Source organism: Neurospora tetraspora (assembly GCF_033439725.1).
Source record: "Neurospora tetraspora strain CBS 560.94 chromosome Unknown B0H65scaffold_2, whole genome shotgun sequence".
Classification (NCBI taxonomy): Eukaryota; Fungi; Ascomycota; class Sordariomycetes; order Sordariales; family Sordariaceae; genus Neurospora; species Neurospora tetraspora.
The window spans coordinates 6,393,650-6,416,246 of record NW_026944384.1 but is presented as its reverse complement, the minus strand read 5'-3'; the positions used below and the strand labels follow the sequence as shown (position 1 = coordinate 6,416,246).

Genomic DNA, 22,597 nt, shown 5'->3' with positions numbered 1-22,597 from the left:
AGGTTCCACGGAAGTGTGGATGATGGAAAGCCTTGCTGTTGGATAAAATGAAGTTTCGAATATAGTAGACGTATAAAACAGATGATACATGCCATTTTTTCCTGTTCAAATCCCATGTGATGATTGTGATCTTTCTGCCGTATGTCCAATGTCTAAGAGATATGAAACCCAGACTTGCCACACAGTGTGCCGGTACCTAGGTAGTGATGTGCCTCCTCCTCGAACTTTCAGTAGCCCCTCGTCCACGTGAATGTCTTCACCTTCGTTGGAAACCACCCGGCCTCTTCCGCCATACGTGCCTCATGCGCCTCAATTTCCGCACGATCCAGAGAGACGTACTGGCTACTCTTGGCCCACCGCTCTCTTGGGTCCTTTTTCTTGTCAGCATCCTTCACGAAGTAATACACCTCTACCTTTTCCAAATTCCTCGGGATTTCCTTTCCCCCGGCCGCCTGTCGCAGCTTTTCCCCGACGTTATGGTGGGTCCCTTTTCCTGTACCCAGCGGTCCAGCTAATCCTTTCATAGACTGGATCATTGTCCTCTTAAAGGCACGGCAATGGAACAGTGGTACGTATGGGTCATACAATACATCATCCGGGTCCAGCTCCCCTGGTAGTTCTTCACGTACTAACTCCCTTAGTCCCTTCGCCGTATCCGGAAAGGCTGCTGGCGATAGCGGGAACAGATCCACCAGTGGAAGCTTCAAGTACCGGAGTTTTGGGAGTTGACCGAGGCAGCTAATAGTCTTGTCGGTGCCGTAGCGATATACATTATCGGGCCATGTGTTCCTGTGCCCGTCGTCTGGCGGACACGGGTTACCGTAGCCGGAAAACTCGAGGTGGACGAGCTGCTGGAAGTGCGGGAGAATGGTGTTCCAGTTATTTTCGCACACGGCTTGGGCAGTAAACAAACGGCTGGGCTCCATGAGACCGGAATGGTCGAAGCCTCCCAGGAGGCGGAGCTTGCGGAGAGACGCGGAACAGGGCATGAGGAAGTAAAGGAGGCCGTCGAGGCAAGAAGCAATGTTTGGTAGGAGGCTGTGTTGGTCATCGTCGTCATCGTCATCATCCTCGTAATCTTCGCTATCGAAGCTATCGTTGAAGTGATCTGGTGGAAGGAAGTTTCTGCTGAGGCTAGCATCCTCGTGACGAAGAGTCAGATCCTCTACCGTCGGGGGGCAAGTTACTCTGCACGCGCACATGCTTTTGTCCCCGAGAAATTTAGGCGTCCTGGAGAAACAAGCGATGGAGGCTACATCCAGATCAAGGATGCGTAGATGGTTGAAGGCTATCGCGGGATGCCGGCGCCGGGCCCAGGCAAGCAGAAATCTGGGCTGGGTTCTGGTGTAGTAACAGGAGGAACCAGACCACTCGCCCATAATCTGGACTTTGAAGGACTGTATGTTCTGGCAAAGAAATATGATGGCTCGGGTGACCGTGTTGTAGCCGCCCTGCGGGTATTCCCCAAAAGACCACTCTGTCTCCGTAGGAAACGGGTCAAGTTCCTCTTTGAGATCGTCCAAGAGTGCGGGAGGAAGTTGTGGGTTGCATCTCTCGCCCCTGTAGATGGTGTCGAGAACCTTGGACATGTCGACGAAACGGGGTTGCTCAGGGCCATCGGGATGCGGTATTTTGACTGGGGGGCGCACCTCTAGATGCCGAACAAGCTCCCGATTGTGTGGGAACTGCAGCAGGCTCCTTAGAAGCAAAATGCTCTTTTTGTAATCCCCGAGCACAATGGAGTTGTACATTGCCCGTCGTGCTGAGGGCTGCATGGTCTTGGATGTTAGTGCTAGAGCTCGAGCGCCACAAGCCCTTTTCTCCTCAGTCACGGCCATATCACAGATCTTGGTTAAAATCTCGTTCGACATGCGCTCCATTGGGGGGTGGTCCACGGGGCAAGAAGGAGGATTTCCAGCTCTGTTGCCAAAGGAGTTTCCAGCTATTTGGGGCATGGTGGCAGCGAGCTGGGTAATGGGTGCGAGAGAGTCGGACATTGTGGTTGAAGAATCGGAAGTGGCGATAGCTGCGTTGGGATTGGCGATAGGGGTAGTAGGCATGGTGATCAACAATGATTGTGTCGTGAGAAAGTTGAGAATGTCGAGAGCGTCATTGTAACGGATCTAACTGCCAGAGTCAGGAAAGCCGAAAAGTAGAAGAAGTGAACCAAAGAGGGGAACGAGGCCTTTTTATCATTTCAACGAGAAAACCTTTTCTTGCCAGATGTGCAGAGACCATGGACCATGCCCGCCTCGGCGGGCATCTTGGCTGTCGAAATAGTTCTTGTATTGACTGCAACCAGCTGATGCATAACGGTTGATACCGGGCTCAGAAATATGCAACTGCGCTTCATTCACCAGTGCCGTGGACCGAAGACGTCTCGTTGAGGTTGAACAGTGGCCATATAACGGAGGAGAATAGACGTACAGAAGTCGACGAGACCGCCACTGGGACCGAGAACAACATCATAGTACAGACTCGCTGTAGTCTCCCTTGTGATCATCACGATGGTAACCAAGATGACACTTGTTCACCCAAAATGCTCTCTGGAAGGCAAGAGGGTAGGTATGCAGTAAGTACTCGACCTGGAAGAGCTGCAGCAGGAATGTTATCATGCCGCTCAAAACCGGATTCCACAGGTAAGGGGAAATCCTCAACCGCGCCGGGAAACTGTGTCTTCGTCTTTCTGTCTTGTCCGGCGGCGAGTCGGCCGCGGAAGTGTTATCAGATCTACAACATAAAGTTAGCCAAACAAGGTGTTCTTGGGCATCCCCTACACCGAGATTTTAACAAGCAACCTCACCAGTTCAAGAGGACCAGTCCCACTCACCGGCGATACGTCCTGAAAGCCGAAGGCATGACATCCGGTCCCGACTCCGGGGCTCGGACCTCTCCGCAGGGACATTGCGAGTCTTCTCCCTGCCGGCCTACCGGAGGTAGAACAAAGCTCCTACCGCCCAGCGCCGACAGCTCATAGATTCGTCAACCACATGCTCCTCAGTCTGCGATGTGACTGCGTCAGCGATGACTCGGATGAAGAAACTCGCAAGGTGGCAACCTACAAGCATCTCTGAATCTGTGGTACCGACGCACAAGTGGGGCTGAGGAGCTGAGCAGACAGACATGGGTGGTGGATGTTGCTGCCCTTGGCTAGTGAAATATAGATCTCACATCATCTTCTCGCCCGCGGCGCCGAGAGTCCGTAAGCTCCGCTTTTGGAGCGAGCCGGTGGTGTAAGCCGCATGCAGGTACCACCGTCAGGCAGCACACTGTGGAACATGGCGCGTGAGGCTGGGAAAGGAGAGGTTGCCATAATCACGAATATTGAAGAAGGAAATGTGGCAAAATGTTGAGATCGTGATGCGTCCATGTTGGTGTTCTGTGGGAAAATTGGAGGCGCGGGCGAGGTGCAGTTCAGTTCAGGGCAGTGAGGCCCAGCGACCATCCCTGCCGGTCGTGGGTTCCGGTGATAAGGCAATGCATATGCGAGACCCAAACGTGATTTTTTGAGGCAGGTGCAACCAATAACACAAGACGGTATCTGCATGAGAAACTTGGAAGGAACTGAACAGATTTTTCTCGAGGGTCATCCCCGGAGAAAGAGCGATATTTCAATGAGTGTCCTCGTTGTTGTTAACACTAACACGACGAGAGCCCACGGGAAGGTGGGTCCGCCATGGCGTCTTATTAGGCCATAGCGCGCCACCAGGGTTGTAGAAAACGATCCTCGGCATGTTTTTGTAATTGTAAAATTCTCCAATAAAGTGTATGATTTTGTATTCAAACTGATCTATGGATCAGTTCTTGTCTAAAATATCAACATTTAGGGACATTCTTGTTCGATAACATAACCTCAATGATAGTCCTTTCCTTAAATTTATCCTCGATAGAAATATTTTATTTAAGGGATTCCCCTAAGGATCATTTTCGGAGGAGGCCATTTTATCCAAGTAAGATATTTTGGTCTGAGAAAGGGGTTTGGGTCCATCCTGGAGATGGCCTTACCGTTTCAAACTGATCCATAGATTAATTCTACGCCAAAATCGTCTCAAAATGTATTTTACAGTTACAAGAACATCCCGAGGATCGTTTTCTACAACCCTGGTGGCGCGCTATAGTATGAGTGTCCATCACCGGACGAACACCTGGAAGCGCTGAAGCCCCTGAAGCCCCTGTAGCCCCGAGATCCCACGATGACCGACGAGGCGCCTCACAATCATCAGCAACAGGAAAAAAAAGATGATAGTTTGTAATTATTGCTGTAGAATTACTCTATCCAAAATTCTGTCCAAAGGAACTAAGTAGTGAGGTGACTCGCAGAATTCTTAGTTACAAAAAAGAAGAGGAAAACACCAAACCGCCAAACCCCACATCTCGCGATGCTTGCAGCCCCGCCTGGCGCTTCTAAAGTTCTACCCCAAAAAAGACCACCATCTAAAAGCACACAACCACCACCGTACAAACTCATTAGGTACCAGCCCTTTACCACCAAACACTCCAAACACCACAGAACTCCGTAGAACGTGATATCCAAAAGACAAAAAGCCGCCTATGCGAACCCAACAATGTCCACTTAGTTGCCGTCGGCACCATCCTCCACGTTGTTATACCCGCTCCTTCCAGACCCCGGAGTGCGCTTGTTGTAGCCACTGCGACCATCGGTATCAGCCTGCTGGTCGCGGACCTTGTTGTAGCCACTACGTCCATCGGTATCAGCGGACTGCTCGCGGGCCTTGTTGTACCCGCTTCTTCCACCGGTGGCAGAAACAGTACCATCATCTTCGCCGATGTCATTATATCCGCTCCGTCCACCGGGGGTGCGCTTGTTGTACCCACTCCTACCATCGGTGTCGGCGGACTGCTCAGCTTCCCGGGCCTTGTTGTACCCGCTCCGGCCACTGCCGGTGATGGAGACCGCGGTGCCAGAAGGCTCAGGATCTCCGCAGTTGTAGCCGCTTCGGCCGCAGTCGGGGTCGGTGGCAGAAAGTGAGTTGGAGGTGGAGGAGGGAGGAGTAGGTAGGGCGGCGGTGGAGGCCGCGAGGAGGAGACGGTCAGGAGGATGATGTTCTTCATTGTGACGAGTTGGAAGAGTGTCTGCTAGTGTTGTTGTCGGTTGTAAAGAGGGATGAAGGGCTTAAAGGTTAAGGTAGGTGTCGACTTGTTGTTTCTGTTGCTGTTGTCTTTGTGTTGCTTGGAATGTTCGTTGGTGATGTCGAGAACCTATTCCAAAGACCAACAGCACCGCTCCTTATATATCTTTGCCCAACCCCTATCACGATGCCAGGCATGCCGTCGGTGTGATGTCCAAGATTATCCAAGCCTCTGTCCTCATCGCAGTCGCGCTCAGTAAGGACCAGGAAGTATGACTGATGACTGATAGGGAAGAGCCCCCAAATCGCTGCCTGAGGGCACTGTCACTGTGATGTATACACCGAATGTGTATTACATCACATCCTTCTCCCAGATGTTGACGCCTTGAAGGTTGGGGTCCATTGTTCGCTAAGCCCGACGGTAGTTGACGTCCGGGCATCTCTCACGGCTCGAGTCTCGACCAATTCGCTTGTCAACATCCGTGCCGTCGGGATGACCACCAATGGAGAGGCCCAATGCTGAGGTCATCACAATTGGGAGATTGGCACTAGGGCCCTCCTTGACTCGTAAAATGGGGGTCCCTCTGTGCCATAACGGTGGCCAAAGAAGTTAGCGCGGCACGATGAAGTATTATCAGGGACTACGCCTCCTAGGCTCACCAGTATCGCAGACCTACGTCGGTCGCAACCGAGCGGCGCAAGTATTTGTCGTTCGTCAAAACCTTTTGGAGCCTCAGTTCCATAATGCCGGGAAGAGGCACACCGGGGCCAGTGTCCACTCCTGGTTTTCTCTCCAGGCCAACGCCGGTGCGCGCGATGCCAGAGCCAGGACTCCCTCCTCCCACGGACCGATGGAACGGTGCGCCTCCCGTCAGCCATACACACGGGGACGGGGAATGATGCCGGCGGGAGAAGTATGCAAAGAATGCTCGAAGCTTGAAGCCAGTTCTGGTCTAGGACTCTCCGTAATTGGAAGCCTGGCGTCGTTCCCCCCACCGAGAATGGTGGTACTGTACTTGCTGTGTCTTGTTCTGGAAGGTCATTATCGTAGGGCTGCAGAGTTACATCGGTAATGACGGTGCTCAGGGTGCTGTGACACACACCGGCCTCGGATCCTCCTGGCAGGGTCTCGGAGGAATGCGAAAAATCTCGTTTCTGCGCTTCAAAGTTCGCGATTGCAATCGCATGGCTCAATTGAATGTGAAAATGCTCGCAAGGTGTCGGATCCGCAGGAGCATGAATTTTTGTGTTTTTAACGAATTTATCGAGAGATCGGCAACTTGTTGGTGATAGTTCTGTGTCGTTGGTGATGGAGGCTGGAAGGCGACAACGAAAAGGGCTTGATTGTAGTTGTCTAACGGAAGAGGAGAAACGGAAACCAGGGCAGCCTAAATACCTGGAAGGGAGTGCCGGTAATGGAACGGCCCAGTGAATGGGCAAAGCCGGTGAATGGGGGGCCCAGGGCACGGACTTCCAACAGTTGGTGATGGTTTGGTGATATTGATTTGGTGATGGCCATGATGTTGACCGAGGGCGACAGGATGTGGCGGGACGCTTGGCCCTACGCGGGGCCCCCACTTTCAGGCAACACTGAGCCGCTATCAGGCCCCTGAAAGACACCGAGTTTCAGTGGTAAGGTGTGTGGCTTAGGGGGCTGTGTAATTTTACGCCAATAACGCCATCCCGTCGGACGGGAGGGAAAGGGCCGTAACTTTGTTGGTGATTTACCGTACTTTGTTGGTAATTCTGCCGCCGTGACGGCCGGCACGGGCCCAACGGCAGTTTTTTTGGAGCAGGACAAAACATTGCACCGGGTTACAACAAACATATGAATCGCTTCAAATGATAATACGATTGGCAAATTCCATTCGCTGGTAATCTGCACATTCCTGAAGTTAATCGGCCAATTCGAATCGCTCGCCGGGCTTCAACATGTACCAACTGAGCGAGTGTCCTTGAAGAATCAACCACCGCTGAATCTTACAGTAACTTTGGTAATCAACTATGTGTCTCACATTCCACAGCACTGTGACCAATGGCATCCCCATCCGAGGACCTCGGACTCCAATCTTCGGCACAACTTGGTGTGAGAAACACTATGGCTTTTTCTAGAAGGATGGAAATGAACTGTGCCGCACCAGCCCGGAATTACTTTTGTACAACGTTGTGCAAGCGAACTGCCTGGACTCCCGGGCCGTGTTCTAATGCTGGCGCTCGAGGAAAGCCCAGTTATCCCGAAGGCGCGGGATGGCTGGTATTTCCTGCAGGGACTGCCACTCCCGTGGAACGGAAATCTTTGAAGCTGAACATCAACCATCGTAATTCTTTGTCTTCGACCTATTAATGTTGATGAAAATAATAAGGAGAAACCCGTCAATTGGCGGTACTCACGATCTAGATGGGCCAGGCTGCCAGATGAAGTGCTTCCAGGTTATTATTGCCTTGCATGGGAAACAGCGCCCATCGCAACTTCCACGCTCGCTTGCATGATCTGATGCAGGAAACCACGATCGCACAAGGGTTTCCAACGACTTGCGGAGGAAGAGTAATAAAGATAACCACAGGATCATGTCACATCTCTCGTGGTAACCAGAACACTCCACGGCGCTTACAACCACTCACGATCATCACCCAATAACCCCGATCCCTCTCGGTAAGATTCCCCTTTCTACAAGCCTATCTTTTCCATTCCGCCAAACACCAGAACCGATGTTCCATCGCCAAGCTAAGTCAGCAGGCAGTCAGCTCAGCCCTACCCGACGTTGAGTGACTACAACGTTACTCATCGCGCTTACCTCGATACCTGCGTTCCACTAATCCCGGCATCTCAGTCGAACCCACGGGCGACATCACGCCTTCTTCACCAGAACGGTAAAAGTATACGTGTTCTGGACCCGTGCCTGCCTCGCACTCTCTTCCTCCTTCAACTTCTTCTCCTCCTCTTCCACTTCCTTCCTTTTCCTCTCCTCTTCTTCTCTTGCCTTCTTTTGCTCCTCTTCTAGAGCCTTTTGCATCTTTGCTTGGGAATCGTCACTAGGGAAAACAGAGGTTAGCTGGGGTACTCCGTGTGGTTGAATGGATAAACGGACGTACCGGTTGTCGGAGTACGCCATGTTTGCGGATCTGGTTGGTTTGTGTTTGTGCAGACTCGAAAAGAAGGTGTATGTTATACTGTGCTGGCTGCTTTGGTGATGGTACAAGAAGCAAATCACTGACAGTCGGCAGGACAAGGATCTTTATACGTCTTCCCTCAGTTGAACAGCAACGGGACCTTGGACGTTTCCTTCAGAAAAGCCGTTTGTCTTGCTTCAGATGTGTTGGGTCTTTGAGGTCTTGGAGCAGCCATGCATCATGGTGTTTACTTCATCTTGTTTCATCAATTGCAACCGAGGAAGAGATACCAACGATATTCCTAGGACCTAGGCACATTTATGCCGTTTCCATGAAGCACAAGCACACTGACTAGCCCACAGATACAACGAGGGAAGCTTACTAAAGAACAAGAGAACAACTAGGGGCTCATTGAGAGAAACTAGCTTCACAAGCTGTAAACATATTCTTATGGCAAGTCGATGAACTCCGCTGGATCATCTTGGGCCTTTATCATTTCCTCGTTTGCGTTGAGCTAACTACCACGTATCATGGCAAACTTCCATTTCTTTTCTCGTCTCATTTAGAGAACAATCCTTCTTTCCCTTGATTATCAATTCCATCAGTACCTACGACATGGTCACGAGAGCTATCACAGCGGACGCGATCTTCAACATCCGATCGGATGGTACCCAAGCACACAGCAAGCTTACTTGCTCTTAGCAGCCTCCATCCTCTTCCTCTCCTCCTGTCTCTCTTTGTCGGCCGCCTCTCTCTTCTTGTTCTCCTCCTGTCTAGACTTCTCCCTCTTGATCTGCTCCTGTCTGGACTTTTCCGCCTCCTCCAATCTTCTTCCTCTTCTCCGCCTCCTTAGCAGCAGCGTCACTGGGAATCAAGGCGGTCAGTTTACGGTCCACGTAGAGAGCGAAATACGCAAAGAGGAAGAAAGCGAGTATGATGGAGGCGGGTAGGTAGTCTGGGACATACCGGTTGTCGGCCATTTTACTGTTTGGTCTTTGAGTATTTGTTGATGTATTGAGATGTTCTTGGTGGAAGTGGTCTTGTGGTTGCTTTTCTACTAGGCGCTTTGCTGATGTCAAAAGAAGGGAAACCAGAAACCAACTAGAGCATGGGCATGAGCTTTATACCTTTAGCCTCGGGGCAAACTGCTCTGCTTCACGGAACCGTGAGCGGGCATTTGTGAAGTTTTTTGCCATGCTTCATTGGGTTGGACTTTTGGGATTAGAGGAGCGTGCATCACCACCATGGTTCATCGACGCAAGCGAGGGGCTTGTTTGTCTTGCTCGACTATACGTGAGAGGTATACCTCGAACAATTCCACCATTCTAGACCTTCCAGTCCGTTTTCCTACCACCTGTTGCTTGTCAAACCGTCATACTCGACTCCCCTCGCGGTTCTCCAACTCACAATCAGTCCCATCTAGATTAGTACTGCACACAAGTCCAGTCACATACAAGTCAAGCAAAGCAAAGGGCCTGCCTGACAAGGCAAGTAAGTGTACTTTTGACTCAAGTCAAAGCAAGTAAGGGGGTTTGCTTGCCTTGTTTACTTTCATATCTCATGCCCTCCTATTTTCTCCGTTAGACTTACCTATCGCATGAATGCAGTATACGTTTCGCTACAGGAATACGGGTATAACCACAAGTATCAGTTGTCTTATCCCTCTCGGCAACGTCCAAGTGACTGAAAGCACATATTCCGTGACGACATGTAACGTTCAGAGTATATTAAAACTCATTGATTTACTGCAAGTAAACAAGGCAACACAAGTAACGATTTTAAACAACGCAACTAAGTCTTCATTTTGACAAGACAAGGCAACCAACACCCCTTACTTTCCTTGACTCCCCTTGTGTGCCATTCTGCAATGATTCCAGCACCCCACTGGGTCCTACACCTAACATCCTGACCTTCTCACCACTACAACAGAACAAGCAAACAATACTGAACCCTTAGTTCATGGCCATCCCCGTCGCCTTCTCCTTCTTCTTTACCTGTTCCTTTTTCTCTTTCTCCTTTTCCTTTTTCTCCTCCTTCTCCTCCTTCTTTATCCATCCCTTCTCCTGTTCCTTCTTCTTCGGGTCCTCTGGGAGTGGGTCACCTGGTCTGCTGGATAATGCAACGAAAAGAAGTTAGGATTGGGGTATTCTACAACAGATGAACAAGGAGAGAGGGAAGAGAGCCAGCCGCTGGCTGGGTGTATGATTACCTTACCCACGGGAGGGGCATGTTGACGGTTTAGGTGGGTTGGTTGACTTTGTAGATTGTGAAAAAGTTAAAGGTGATTGTTGATGTGGTGAGAAATGCGGTATGCTCTTGGAGAGTTTGTCACTGTTGCTTTTGATGATGGACAATGAGAAATTTGGCACTGGTCATGGGAGGGCAGTAGGGAAGTCTTATAGTTGTGATTCTCGCCATCGAGTTCGAGACAATCTGCATTCTGCTCAACTGTCGGCCGTGTTGGATGCTTGAGTTATGGATGATGTTTGTCCACCATCATTCTGTGCGTTGGGCATCTAGACTTAGTTCTTGTGACGCGCAAACTGTGGTGATGGACTTCATCTTGCCTTGTCGGGTCCAGTTGGCCAAGTCTCAGTACCTCTCGTCGCTCCAACGTTCCAGTCCTGTTGCCATCCCTCATTTTCCTTCTTGCCTATTGATTCCATCATGACATCGCAAACAAGATTGCTTGATCTTCAGCTTCCTCTCATCTTCTGCTCACCACCGCCACAGAAAGAATAGGAAGGCGCATCCTCGTTGAACCATCGATGCAGGACGAGATTACTTGCTCGTCTTGGCAGCTTCCTCCTCCTCCTTCTTCTTCTTCAGCTCCTTCGCCTTCTTCTTCTTCTTCTCCTGCTCCTGCCTTCTCTTCTCCCTCTCCCTCTCCGCTTCCTCGGCTAGGCGTTTCCGCTTGTAGGCCCTTGATGATGCATGACAAGGTCAGTATCTGAAAGAGTGAGAGAGGGATGAATCTGAAAGACCTCAGTAACATACAGAAAGATCGCGTCATGTTGGGTAAGAGCATTGGAGTACATGTTGACCGTCTTTGTGCGTAGGTGCAACGTCCTTGTCTGTTTCCTTCTCTGTGATTTTCGATCTCGCTTGTGACTTGCGTTGGAAGGCGCGTATCGATCGATTGTGTTATCGCAGACGGCGCGGGGTTTGACGGTTGTGGGTTCTGAGAAGAAAGTTCTTGCCTTGAAAACCCGGAGACCGATGACGAGACCGGAGATTTTATACTGGCATTTTGGAGAAAGGCGCGAGCACTTCACCAGTGACTCGGATGTCTGGAGTTTCAAGGACCTGAGTCAACTTCGTGCTTTCCTTCTTGCTATTCTGGAGTTTTGGCCTTGCTATTGTGTATTGGGACTCACTGTTATTCACCGTGTTCCATTGCAGGTTCGTCCGATCTGGGTGGTAGTTGGGTTTCGTCACTTTGTCCGTCATTGCAGTGTTATTGAACTTGTGCAATCGAGTTATCGAGGTCGATGGAGTCATTCGTCGCTTCCAGGTTACCTGTATCAGTCACCCAGATGCCCTCGGCCCCCTCGCAGATGGGTAGAGGTAGTTAGCCTAGTAGTGGTACTTCGTCCAGATCGCCTGGGGGTTGAAGACTTCCATTTTCGGAAGCCGCGATGTTTCCAGGTTTGAGCACCTTGTGGTCCACGTTCTTGAAGGTGGAAGGAACATTACGATGGGAAATGAATAAGATCAAGACATGGAAGGAGCATCTTTTTGGTAATGCAACTTGTCAGGCGGGACCTGCATCCCCAATGCCGATGAGCGACGCACGTGCAGAAGGGGAACTGCTGGTTTTTAGTCGATGAGTGCCCAGGGGCAATTGAGTCTTCCCCAGAACAGCAAATTCTGACTCCATTCATGAAGTCGTGGATGGGTTCTTTTTTCCTTGGTTCTTTCGTTTCTGTCTCCATTTTGCTCTCTCTTGAACCGAACGATCATCCTCCAGTTCATGCAATTTCCTGCCAATCTGCGCCGTGATGGTCGCGATGCAACGCTGGTGTTGCTGGACGTGTCGGTTTGATACGTTCGTGTGTCACCGCTCGATTGGTTATTTTCTCCTTTTGATCATCTCAACCATTCCAACAAATTGCACCGTCCATCAATTCTACATTGTTTTGCTGTCCAACGATCACCCTTTGGAGCGACCTTGACCGACATCTCCCAAGATGGCCCTGAACCTGCTGGCGACTGACACAACTGCACGGGCCATCCGACTCCAGTCCTATGCGTTTAGGTACCGACAGCCGCTAAACCGTTGCGCCAAAAATTTCAGCGGGCGTTTGGAATGGAGCCCCGCCCAAATTTTGCTCCATCAACGACGACGCTTCATCAAACCTCGGCGGGAATACGTGCCTCATTACACGACACCACGTAACATGCCGTCGGCGCCCGCTCCTGTCACGGATCCCGAGAATCCCAAGATCCAAAGATGGGACGACATTGGGCTGCTGCTCATCCACGACTTCATCACGGAGGATGAGGAGGCCGCCATGATCGCCGCCTTCCACGCCGTCGACCCTCGCCTGGACGGCAAGAGACGCATCAGCCAGCATTCTGGCTACCACTTCGACTACACCACCTTTGGCGCCTCCGAGACATGCTTCACGCCTGTGCCTTCGTACATCACCGACTTCCTCCCTCGTCTGCCCGTCCAAGACTACCTCCCCGACCAGTTCACCGCACAGTACTACCCTCCTGGCGCCGGCATCCCTCCGCACGTGGACACGCACTCCATGTTCGGCGAAGCCCTGTACAGCTTGTCGTATGGCACTGCTGTTCCCATGGTGTTCAGAATGTCGGATGCAAACGACGCCCGCAAGATGAGATTGCCTAGAAGGTCTCTCCAGTCGTCAGTATCGGAAAGCAAAATGGAGGGTGCATCTGGTACCAACGCAGAGTCCGCTGCGACTGCTCCCGACAGCCAGGCGACGATGACGGTGAAAAGTAAACTGGAAGAGCCGTCACCAGAACACCCGTCGTGGGAGCTTGTGCTTCCTCCTCGTTCGCTCCTGCTCATGACCGGCCCCGCGCGCTATGGCTACACGCATGGCATCAAGTCTCGCAAGACTGACATCATCAATGGCGAAATGGTACACAGACAGGGGAGGTACTCCATCACCATGAGAACCATCAGGCGCGGAGATGAGATTGGATGCGACTGCATGTTCCCTGGTGTCTGTGATGCCCGCATCCGCGAGGAACAGAGTCGGCCAGCAGCGGCTCAGAGGATGGACGCTCAGGAGAAGTAGCGGTAGGCGGTTACACGTGGGAGCTAATCACGGGGACAACATGGACGGCTCTAATTTGTTCGATGATCGGCAGAATCTCGTGTGACAGGTGTCTAGGGGATCAAAGTCTGCCTGTCAAATTGCCCAGAAAATGGCGTGGAAGATGCAAAATGACACGAAATTGGGTGCTCACTGCTCTGTGGTTGGATCTGGCACTCAGGGCACCCCGACTTTTCCGAGGTCGAATCGGACGCTAAAATCCGGGGCCGCGGGCGGGGCACTGACAGCGGTGGGGGCTGGGCAAGGTTACATCAGTACCTAATTCGGCCCTTGGCAGGTACCCCACGATCGTCCACGAGGTCAATGACATGCCCTGGGGTCGTCAGGTGACGCGCCAGGCCCTCAACCTCCTTTGACACCGGTCAGGCCCTAGGTAAGTCTCTGAAGTATATCTCATCTTTGATGTCCAACGGAAGTTAATCATCTCGTACCAGCACTTCCGCAAGTCGATTTGACCCCAACGCACTTCACAATGGACCGAGACTGCTTTTCGTACCTCCCCCACGAGCTTCACTTGGCCATCTATGAGCATCTCCTGGACATCACCAGTACCGACCGCGAAGACCGCACTTTGACACTTTTATCCCTTGCACAAACTTCTCGGCACATTCGCGCCACCTACGAGCCTATCCTCTTCAAACAAGATGGCAATCCGGATAGGGCCATGCGATGGGGTGCTTACCACGGCTTGATTCCCTTGATGGAAAAAGCTCTAGCGCATGGCGCATCCGTGAAGGCAGACGGCCCTCACCCATTGGGGCCAGAGTACACTTTTCCAACAAAAACTGGCATCTTCACGGGACCGGCCAAGGGCAGCCCTCTTCACTTCGCGGCGATGAATGGACAGAATGGTGCTGTCGACTGGCTTCTTGACCACGGAGCTTCTTTGCACGAGCCCTCCAAGAACCTCTGCAAGTGTGTGGACCCACAAATCCCACAGGGCTTCTTGACAGATCTTGGACGCATTTCCCAGAATCACGGCAGCCTCAACCACGATGCCCTCAGCTTAGCGCTGTGCCACCATCATTCCTCTACGGCTCAACTGCTCATCAACCGCGGGGCCGTGGAAGGAAACGCTGAACCTGTCGCTCTCCACACAGCAGCAGCCACGGGCCAACACGACCTATTTTTCGAGATTCTGCGGCATGCAGGGCGACATGCTTCCTTGGATACTCCTATCCAGTCCCGATTTACATCGCTCCATTACGCAGCTTGTTCTCCCGTCGCCTCTCCTGCGTTCATACAGAAAATGCTCAAGGCTGGAGCCCACGTCATCGAGTCTGCTCCTCGCACTGATTTGCCTGTCTTCTATGCCGCACTCAATGGCTCATGGGCGGTTGCCACGATGTTCCTCGACCTGGACCTTGAGATGACCGAGTCCCAAGCACAGGTCTACCGCACAGCAGGCATCACTCTTGAAGGGGCCCTCGTCCACGCCGCTGTTTTTGCACCAGAACCGCCAAACGACTCGCCGACTAGCAGCGAATGGTTTGACGGGCGGAAGCATTTCCTTGCACGACTAGCGCGTCAAGATCCCGACTGCATCAACTCCATCTACAGAAACCCACATTGGTACACCAACGATACCCCGCTCAAGCGGGCCGCGGCCAAGGGCCACCTCGAACTCGTTCGCATCCTCCTGGACTTGGGTGCCGATCCAAACGTTACAGCCGGCGCGTGCTCCGAAACCGTTCTCCATGCTCTCACTCGGTGTAACCTCCCTGTCTATCCTGATGATAACCCATCTCGCTTGAGTCACCCTAGTTTCGACTTCTATACTTGTCAAATCGAGAATATCGCTTCCCCGATCGAGAAGCGCTTGGCCGCCAGCACTCCCATCATCATTGCCCTGCTAGAACATGGTGCGTCAGTCGATGAAGTCAAAGACAGGGACGGCAAGACTCCGTTGGATTTGGTGATTCGCTACCAGGTGGCTGAGAGGGCGGACACGGCGAAGAAGTACATCGTCCTCTTTGAGGCGGTGAAGTTGTTGAGAGTCCTGCTGAAGCACGCGAAGCCAGGGTGTTTACAGGAAGAGCAGCGGCGCAGGGCCAAGACGGCTGTGAAGAGGATGGAGCTGGAACTGGAGGGGTGGTGGTGTTTCAATCCTAGAGCGAGGGGGATCGGCTGGTCTGGGCATATTCCTAGTTTCACGTCTGGGTATTAGCGAGGTTGTTTTGTCTAAAAGTTTTGTGCTTCGGAGTTTGTCTGGTTCCATAATTGTTTCTTTTTTCCTTCCGTTGTTGGTCATTGTGCATTGCCAGCATCGTGACACAACGAAGTCCTGCGCTGCCTGCACTACATGTCATGTTTGTTGAGACGGATCACCGTGGCATATATCGCTTGCCAATTTGATGTAAAAGCTTGTTTGGATCAATTCGCTGTTTAACATGCAATGAGAGGCAGTGTTGGAATTTATTGGGCAAATCGTGGCTTGCACATCGGCTCCCTTCTTTCCTGTCCACCGCAGTCGGTTTATCATTTCCGTACCGCAAGATCGATTCATTGTTGAGAACGTGGTGTCCTTGTGTGAACCTACCGAGCTCGGAAGGATATCATGGGGGTTGGCTGACACCATCTAACAGACAAGCAGTTCTGGTTGCAGGTCATTTCGACTGCAACGGGCATTGGGTCCAACCTCCATTACCTCTTTGAGACTTTGTTCTCATTTTTCTCGTTTGATCAACCGACCTCCACAGTGGCTATGCATTCTTCGCCCATGGTCAGCCGTTTGCACGAAGAGCAAACTCGTCCGCTTACCAAATCGGCAAGCACCATCAGAAAACTATAGCAAGCAGCAAGACAAAGCGGAAACTTGTTTGCTGGGTGTATGGAAAACAACTTGCGACATCGGTTGGCAGTATTTCAGCCGACTTCAAAATCGCTGTGGTCACCATCCTCGCCATCGAAACCGGCCGCCCGCCTCCCTAGCTGTGCGGCAACATCACCCTCAATGTATTTATCTTGGTGCTCTCTATCATCGGCAACTCAACGCTCTCTAATGCCACCATTTCATCAACTCGCGGCCTGGCCAAATGGGATACGCACACCAACAAAGGGAACAACGAAGATCGAGTCCATTCAGATACTGAGACCTTCGACAATACGAAACGCGTAACGAACACTCGGTATGGCTGGTCAAGCTATCCAAGTTCTACCCGAGTGAGGGCTTTCACTAGGGCACCCGCTTCTAAATTCCATTCACTTTGTGGTTCACATCGTCGAGACGGGTACGTGAATAGCGGGACCATCCGGTGATAAGATATTCCCGCCTTATCTACATTACGTTAGGATGTGGGCTACTTTCACCATTCACTCCCCGGTGGAGCGATAGCAGGTTCGCTTTTCAGGTGCAAGCCACATCACGAAGGGAAACATGAGATGAAAAGAGGCAGCTACTGTGGCGGAGAAATTATCAACCAATAGCACCGCGGCTTGAAGGGGGTGAATGGCCTCGAAGGCTCAGGTCGAACTCAGACGGTGGGGCGGATGCCAGAGCGGCGGGCCAGGTTTGAAGGTTCTCCTCTGGCGCAGTCACTGCGATCTCGCATTCACCACAACCAATGCGCCCACAATATATCCTTCACCAGAAATCCTCTGCTGATCCTTCTGTTCATTATTCCCCTCCTACTCCTATAAACGTACACCTCGACCCAACTTCTTCCTCAATTCATCCTTGCACTCACAACCACCGATCATTTTTGCAAGTACGACCTTCGGAATCCGACCTCGAACAACCACGCAATCCGATTACCACAATACGATCGCAACTCCTCGCAGCCCATCTACCACACCTCATTACTATACCTGACGGCGCATCCCTGTCAGACTTCCTGTAAGTGACGGCCGTCTCCCGACCCAACAATGAAGCTTGATTGGCTTACATGATGAGATAGCCAAGATGCCAGCGAAAAAGACGCGAGCCAAAAAGGCGCAAGCCAAGAAGAAGCCAGCCAGAAAGACTCAAGCCAAAAAGGCGCAAGCCAAGAAGAAGCCAGCCAGAAAGACTCAAGCCAAAGAGATACTGTCACCCGACACACCTCCCGCGGATGGTCGTTCCCCGTTCACTCAATTGCCCCTGGAGATTCACATGGTCATCGGCGACATGTTGAAGGAGGACAAGCGGCTTGATGCGCTGCCTACACTAGCCAGGACATCGCGGCGTCTCTGCTCCTTCTACGAGCAGCAACTCTACAAAGGCAAAGACAACACCCATCGCGTCAAGGCCTTGATGTGGGGAGTGGCACACGATTCTGTTACTGTCATGAAGAGCGCCAGACAATGGGGCGCAGACCTCAACGTTCGGAGTTATCACCTAGACAGAAAGAGAAGCAGGAGAAACAACTACATATCTGGCAAAGGAACGGCACTCCAATTCGCTATCAGGGATGGGCACAATGAATCCATGTGCTGGTTGCTCGACGAGCGCGCGCGTGTGGATATACCTGGGAAGCCGGCCTGGGGCATGTGCCAGTGCGGCAGCTACTCCAGATCCTACGCTTCCAGTCTTCACCTTGCTTTCTGCAATGGAAACCTGCTTGCCGCCACGATTCTGCTCCGACGCGCACCGGAAGCGTCGGTGCAGTATTCACGAAAGGTTGATACAGGATCCATTTTGAAGACGGCAGTCAAGGCGGCTTTCGGTCGGTACTCGGTCAGGTTCTTGGATGTGGCACTCGAAAACCCTGCCATTCGCAAGTCAATCAATGCGTTCCAGGAAGAGGACCTTCATACACCCCTCGCATTAGCTCTGTCTCCTGAGTACGAGGGAGATGATCTCCTAGAGCCAATTCTTGCCGCCCTGGTTAAGGCAGGTGCGAGTTTGGGGCCGTACCCTCAAGGCTCCCATATGGAGGGACATTCACCCCTATTGTTGCTGCTCGACAGAGGTGACAGAGAGTCGGCCACGTATTTGCTGCGGCTCGGCTGCGATCCCAACGGTGACCGACCTCATCCGGTTACTCCAGCTTGGCAGAGCCCGTTGCACTTCTACATCAACCCTGAATCCCATAACAGATGGTCCACTCCGGCTTGGCATCAGCAGGTATTTCATAGGTGGCGCCTCACCCCCCGAGAATTTATTGTCGTCCTGTTGGAGCACGGGGCGTCCCTCGACATTACGAATGCGGAAGGGGTCTCTCCCCTCGATAATGCCATCAGCTTCATGGCCAGGTATGTCGCACCAAGGCGCCGAGTCGCCGGCTTTAAGCTTGTCAAGCTCTTGCTCGCCAATGTCAAGCCCGAGGGCATCTCCACAAAATCTAGGGAAAGAGCCGAGGGCGTCATGACGACACTGGTGCAGGACTTGCGGGCCGAGCATGCCACTCACAACCTGTCCGACGTTCGGGTGCGTCCGCCTCTGGAAGAATGGGAAATGGATGAAGAGGAAAGCCACCCAATCCTCTTAGGATGGCATGTCTGGAGGCGTGAAGGGGGAAGGTTGAGAAGGAAGTGAAGGGTGATTGGAAGTGTGTAAGTTATTTGTACTTCTCATTGTTCTGGAGTTTGGGGGTTTGCTTTTCTTTTTTTCTCAGTTATGGAGTTAATGGGTGATGCAAGCGCACACCCACGGACAGAGGATTTGTTGTAGTGTGCGGAATTTGTATCATCACTTCATTACTATGGAAATGGCAACGAGGATATCAGCTTATCGGCCCTTCTTGACATAAGACTGTAAGCGTTTGTTTCCTTTTTTGATTGGGAATAGCCTCATCCACTGTCTTTTCAGGGAGCGACGCCCTATATTTATAGATGATGAAGCACTGTGTTGGTGTTTCTTACAGCGTTAACATCGGCTATTCAAGCGGTATGGCAGTAAGGATGGCAGTAAGAATTCTGGCCCTCTGATTGGGGTAGTTTGGAGTAGATTGAAGTGTAGCTCATTGCAGCGACTTGCATGAAAGGGCTATTCCTCCAGCTGCTTACGCGACGCGACCTCTACCGCAGCGACAGTCCCAATTACAGGACGACGAAACATAGCGCGCTGTCGATCAAATCAACGACAGGGCCTGCGACCTACATTGCGACGACCATTGCCGACCGAGACAACGGAGCGGAACAGACGCGTCAACTAACTTTATTGGCCATCACGTACGTAAATCTACCAACCCAACGACCAGACAACCATGGACACAAACGTCCCCCGCACCGCACAGGGACGTCCGTACCTGCCTCCCGAAATTCACCTCATGATTTCGGGATTCCTAGAGGACCATGGTCGGTGGGACACACTCGCCGTATTGTCTAGGTCCTCGAATAGGCTGAGGTCGATATACGAGCCACGATTGTACAGAACCACCAAGCATGCAAACAACCCGTATTGGTACCCATATGAGCTTTGGAGAAAAGATCCAGCACGAGACTCAAACAACCTCGTTAAGGCGCTTATGTGGGGTATCACCAATGAGTCGGTGCCTGTGATGGCTCAAGCCAAAGCGTATGGAGCTGACATCAATGCCCGAGTCAAGGGTTGTCACGGCAAAGATAGCTACTATGATTACTATCATGGGTCGTTCCGGCATGGCTTGGGAACGATGCTCCAGCATGCTGTTCAGAACGGCCGTGACCGCTCTGTAGTATACCTAATTAAAGAGGGCGCGGTGATCAACACGCCCGGCGAAGCTGCCGTCGACATGTGCAACTGTACAGCTCGTGCTAGCTACAGAGAGCCGAAGCACAAATGCTCGACATTACATCTGGCCTTATGCAGAGGTCATCTTCCATCCGCAAAGCTCATCATGGACTACCTCGGGCCAGCAGCTTTGGAAGAGTCTAAAATGTTCGACAGGTGCCTAATCCTCCAAACCGCAATGCATACGGCCATTGCCAAGAAGGAGATCGAGTTCCTGACCGCCATGCTGGAATACCCAAGCGATCGCGACCTTGTCAACGTGGTCAGCCCTCACAATCGTCAAACCGTTCTTGAGGAAGCCCTGCTGCGAGCGGCAAGGAGTCCTAGTTTCTTGCGCACAATCATTCCGACGCTTGTCCACCAGGGAGGGGCCAGCCTCGGCCCGTACCCTGCTGGGTCCCGCCACGCAGGAAAGTCACCCCTCCTTCACGTAATCCGTCTTGGAGGCTATGTAACGGCCCAACATCTTCTCCGTCTGGGCTGCAACCCGGACGGGAAGCCTCCCATCCCTGTGGATCAGAATTGGTTGACCCCGCTGCACCGTCTCATACCCAACAAAGAGGCTTACAGAGGAGAAACCCCTGAATGGATGGATGGAGGGGTCGGTTATCGCCGAGGTGATCAGCGCCGCAGGAAGAGGGTAAATGAAACTATCGAGGCACTCGTCCGCTCCGGAGCCTCATTGATGATCAAAGCCACCCAGTTCAACTCCACGCCCCTAGAGAACGCCATATCACACGGCGCTCCATTTCTCTCCCTCCCGCGCCGAGTTGCCGCCTACAAGCTGTTGAAGCTCTTGCTGAAGCACGTCAAGGAGGGTAAGATTACCGAAGCCGCCCGGGAAGAGGCGGAAAAATGCATGGAACAGATTAAGGAGGATCTCAGGGCTGAGCATGCCTTGTATGATCTGTCGGATGAGCGGGTAAGAGTTGGGCCGGGACCGAGACGGGGTGATGATGATGAAGATGACGGAAGAGCCCAACCTATTCGTCTGGGGTGGAAATCTTGGTCTCGTGGAGCGAATGGAGGACGGTTGGTGAGGAGCCGTGACTGAGGGATGTCATCTCTGATCTCGGTTGGAACGGCTGTCGAGTGCCAGGATCGAAGTGAGTATCTCCCTCTTTGCTAACATACCAAAACCTTGCTTGATGCTTCATGAGGCTGCTTTGCTAACAGTACACACGTGGTGGTGCTTGGCCTAGTAGACAACTAGCCTCACAGGCTCTCCTCCCTGCCTTCTTTGCACCATGCACGATGGATATCAGTGGGCAGTAGGCTCTTCGAGACATGCAAACATCGACGACATGGTTGGCCAACATCATGAGTCGGAATACAAGCCGAACGCTATAGGCACAGCGTACAGGTACCGGTAGCCGGTGAGCTACCCCGTGTGTTGTAATAGGCTGTCACTACAGGGGAAGAGATCTCGGCCAGCAAATAGCGGCCACGAATCGACCAAGCGATGTAGCCAGGAGTCTCTGGTGCCTAAAATCACCCAGTCACTTTCTTTGTCATCGGATTCCGTCTTTTACAGTTTCTCCTCTGGATTCATCTATCATCAGACTCCCTTCTGACCGCTCTCCCACCACAGACTCATCTCATAGTCGACCAAGATGCACAGCTCGTTGTTCTTGCGCCTTCCGGAGGAGCTACACCTTCTTATCGGCAACAGCCTGAAGCAAGATGGTCGGCTTGACACGGTGGCCGTAGTTGCCAGGACGTCGAAGCGTCTGCGCTCGATCTACGAGCTACAGCTGTATCGGAGTGCCGACAACACGAACTGTCAAGATGCTTTGCTATAAGGAGCTAACCACAACTCTATTACAGTCCTGGCCAAGGCAAAGTCCTGCGGGGCGGACCTGGATAAACAAGTCCAATATCGAAATGGCCGAGATTTTCCATGGTTTGGCATGCCCGTTGGTCCCATTATCTATGGCTGGGCCACGGCACTACAGCTCGCCGTTTCGCACGGACATGACGAAGCTGTTCGATGGCTTCTCGACCGAGGCGCGGAGCTAAACGACTTCGATAGCCCTTCTAACAATGCGTGTCCTGACTGCAACCGACATCGAACCAGGGAAACTAATGATGGACGGCGGCGGTCGCTTCTGCATCTGGCAATTTGTGAGACACAACACGTCCTAACCCTTCGGCTTCTGGTGAAACGCGGAGCCTCTCTTGAAGCAGCGGCTCAGATCGACGGCGAACATCCCGTCCACGCCACCATACGCGCCGAGCTGCCCGAGCGCGAGAGGCATGATCCTTTGGCACCAATAAGTCGCCGGCGTCATCTACCGTTGGGCGACGACCAGTGGTCTCCCTGGCATGAGCCTTTGGCCCTATTGAAAGTCGTCCTCGAGCACATGGGTACCGACGAGAGCGCCATATCCGCGCTCAACTCCATCAGCTGGTACCAGAGCACCCGTCTCAAGACCGCCATCTACATCAACGAC

At 52.2% G+C, this 22,597-nt stretch overlaps 6 protein-coding genes across 6 annotated transcripts; 4 read left to right on the top strand and 2 right to left on the bottom strand.

Annotated features, from left to right (window-relative positions):
• Window positions 1-14: 14 nt before the first annotated feature.
• Window positions 15-2,731, bottom strand: B0H65DRAFT_459853 (uncharacterized protein). Its single transcript, XM_062826487.1, has 2 exons — window positions 2,428-2,731; window positions 15-2,123 (listed from the first exon to the last, which is right to left on the bottom strand). Exons 1-2 carry the CDS (start codon window positions 2,467-2,469, stop codon window positions 228-230), a joined length of 1,938 nt encoding a protein of 645 aa, XP_062685354.1. The 5' UTR covers window positions 2,470-2,731; the 3' UTR covers window positions 15-227.
• Window positions 2,732-4,249: 1,518 nt separating this feature from the next.
• Window positions 4,250-6,609, bottom strand: B0H65DRAFT_538027 (uncharacterized protein; the record flags this gene model as incomplete). The annotated part of the gene is made up of 4 exons (XM_062829082.1): window positions 4,250-5,067; window positions 5,538-5,672; window positions 6,107-6,245; window positions 6,487-6,609. 4 exons carry the CDS (start codon window positions 6,607-6,609, stop codon window positions 4,574-4,576), a joined length of 891 nt encoding a protein of 296 aa, XP_062685353.1. The 3' UTR covers window positions 4,250-4,573.
• A 5,992-nt stretch (window positions 6,610-12,601) lies between these two features.
• On the top strand, window positions 12,602-13,474 carry B0H65DRAFT_419559 (uncharacterized protein; the record flags this gene model as incomplete). Its single annotated transcript, XM_062824220.1, has 1 exon — window positions 12,602-13,474. One exon carries the CDS (start codon window positions 12,602-12,604, stop codon window positions 13,472-13,474), a length of 873 nt encoding a protein of 290 aa, XP_062685352.1.
• A 256-nt stretch (window positions 13,475-13,730) lies between these two features.
• On the top strand, window positions 13,731-15,749 carry B0H65DRAFT_143519 (ankyrin repeat-containing domain protein). Its single transcript, XM_062820969.1, has one exon. The coding sequence runs from the start codon at window positions 13,986-13,988 to the stop codon at window positions 15,678-15,680; it is 1,695 nt and encodes a 564-aa protein (XP_062685351.1). The 5' UTR covers window positions 13,731-13,985; the 3' UTR covers window positions 15,681-15,749.
• A 1,665-nt stretch (window positions 15,750-17,414) lies between these two features.
• Window positions 17,415-18,957, top strand: B0H65DRAFT_547036 (uncharacterized protein; the record flags this gene model as incomplete). Its single annotated transcript, XM_062829483.1, has 2 exons — window positions 17,415-18,860; window positions 18,922-18,957. 2 exons carry the CDS (start codon window positions 17,415-17,417, stop codon window positions 18,955-18,957), a joined length of 1,482 nt encoding a protein of 493 aa, XP_062685350.1.
• Window positions 18,958-19,303: 346 nt separating this feature from the next.
• On the top strand, window positions 19,304-21,674 carry B0H65DRAFT_143621 (uncharacterized protein). The gene is made up of 2 exons (XM_062820970.1): window positions 19,304-21,250; window positions 21,347-21,674. Exon 1 carries the CDS (start codon window positions 19,639-19,641, stop codon window positions 21,196-21,198), a length of 1,560 nt encoding a protein of 519 aa, XP_062685349.1. The 5' UTR covers window positions 19,304-19,638; the 3' UTR covers window positions 21,199-21,250; window positions 21,347-21,674.
• The last annotated feature ends 923 nt before the right edge of the window (window positions 21,675-22,597 follow it).

Excerpts from the sequence above, each read along its gene's own strand:
- B0H65DRAFT_459853 (XM_062826487.1), bottom strand. The coding sequence starts at position 2,469 with ATGATGTTGTTCTCGGTCCCAGTGGCGGTCTCGTCGACTTCT. Across the intron at positions 2,124-2,427 it reads TGGCGGTCTCGTCGACTTCT|ATCCGTTACAATGACGCTCT; the intron begins GTACGTCTATTC and ends TCTGGCAGTTAG.
- B0H65DRAFT_143519 (XM_062820969.1), top strand. The coding sequence starts at position 13,986 with ATGGACCGAGACTGCTTTTCGTACCTCCCCCACGAGCTTCACTTGGCC.
- B0H65DRAFT_143621 (XM_062820970.1), top strand. The coding sequence starts at position 19,639 with ATGGACACAAACGTCCCCCGCACCGCACAGGGACGTCCGTACCTGCCT.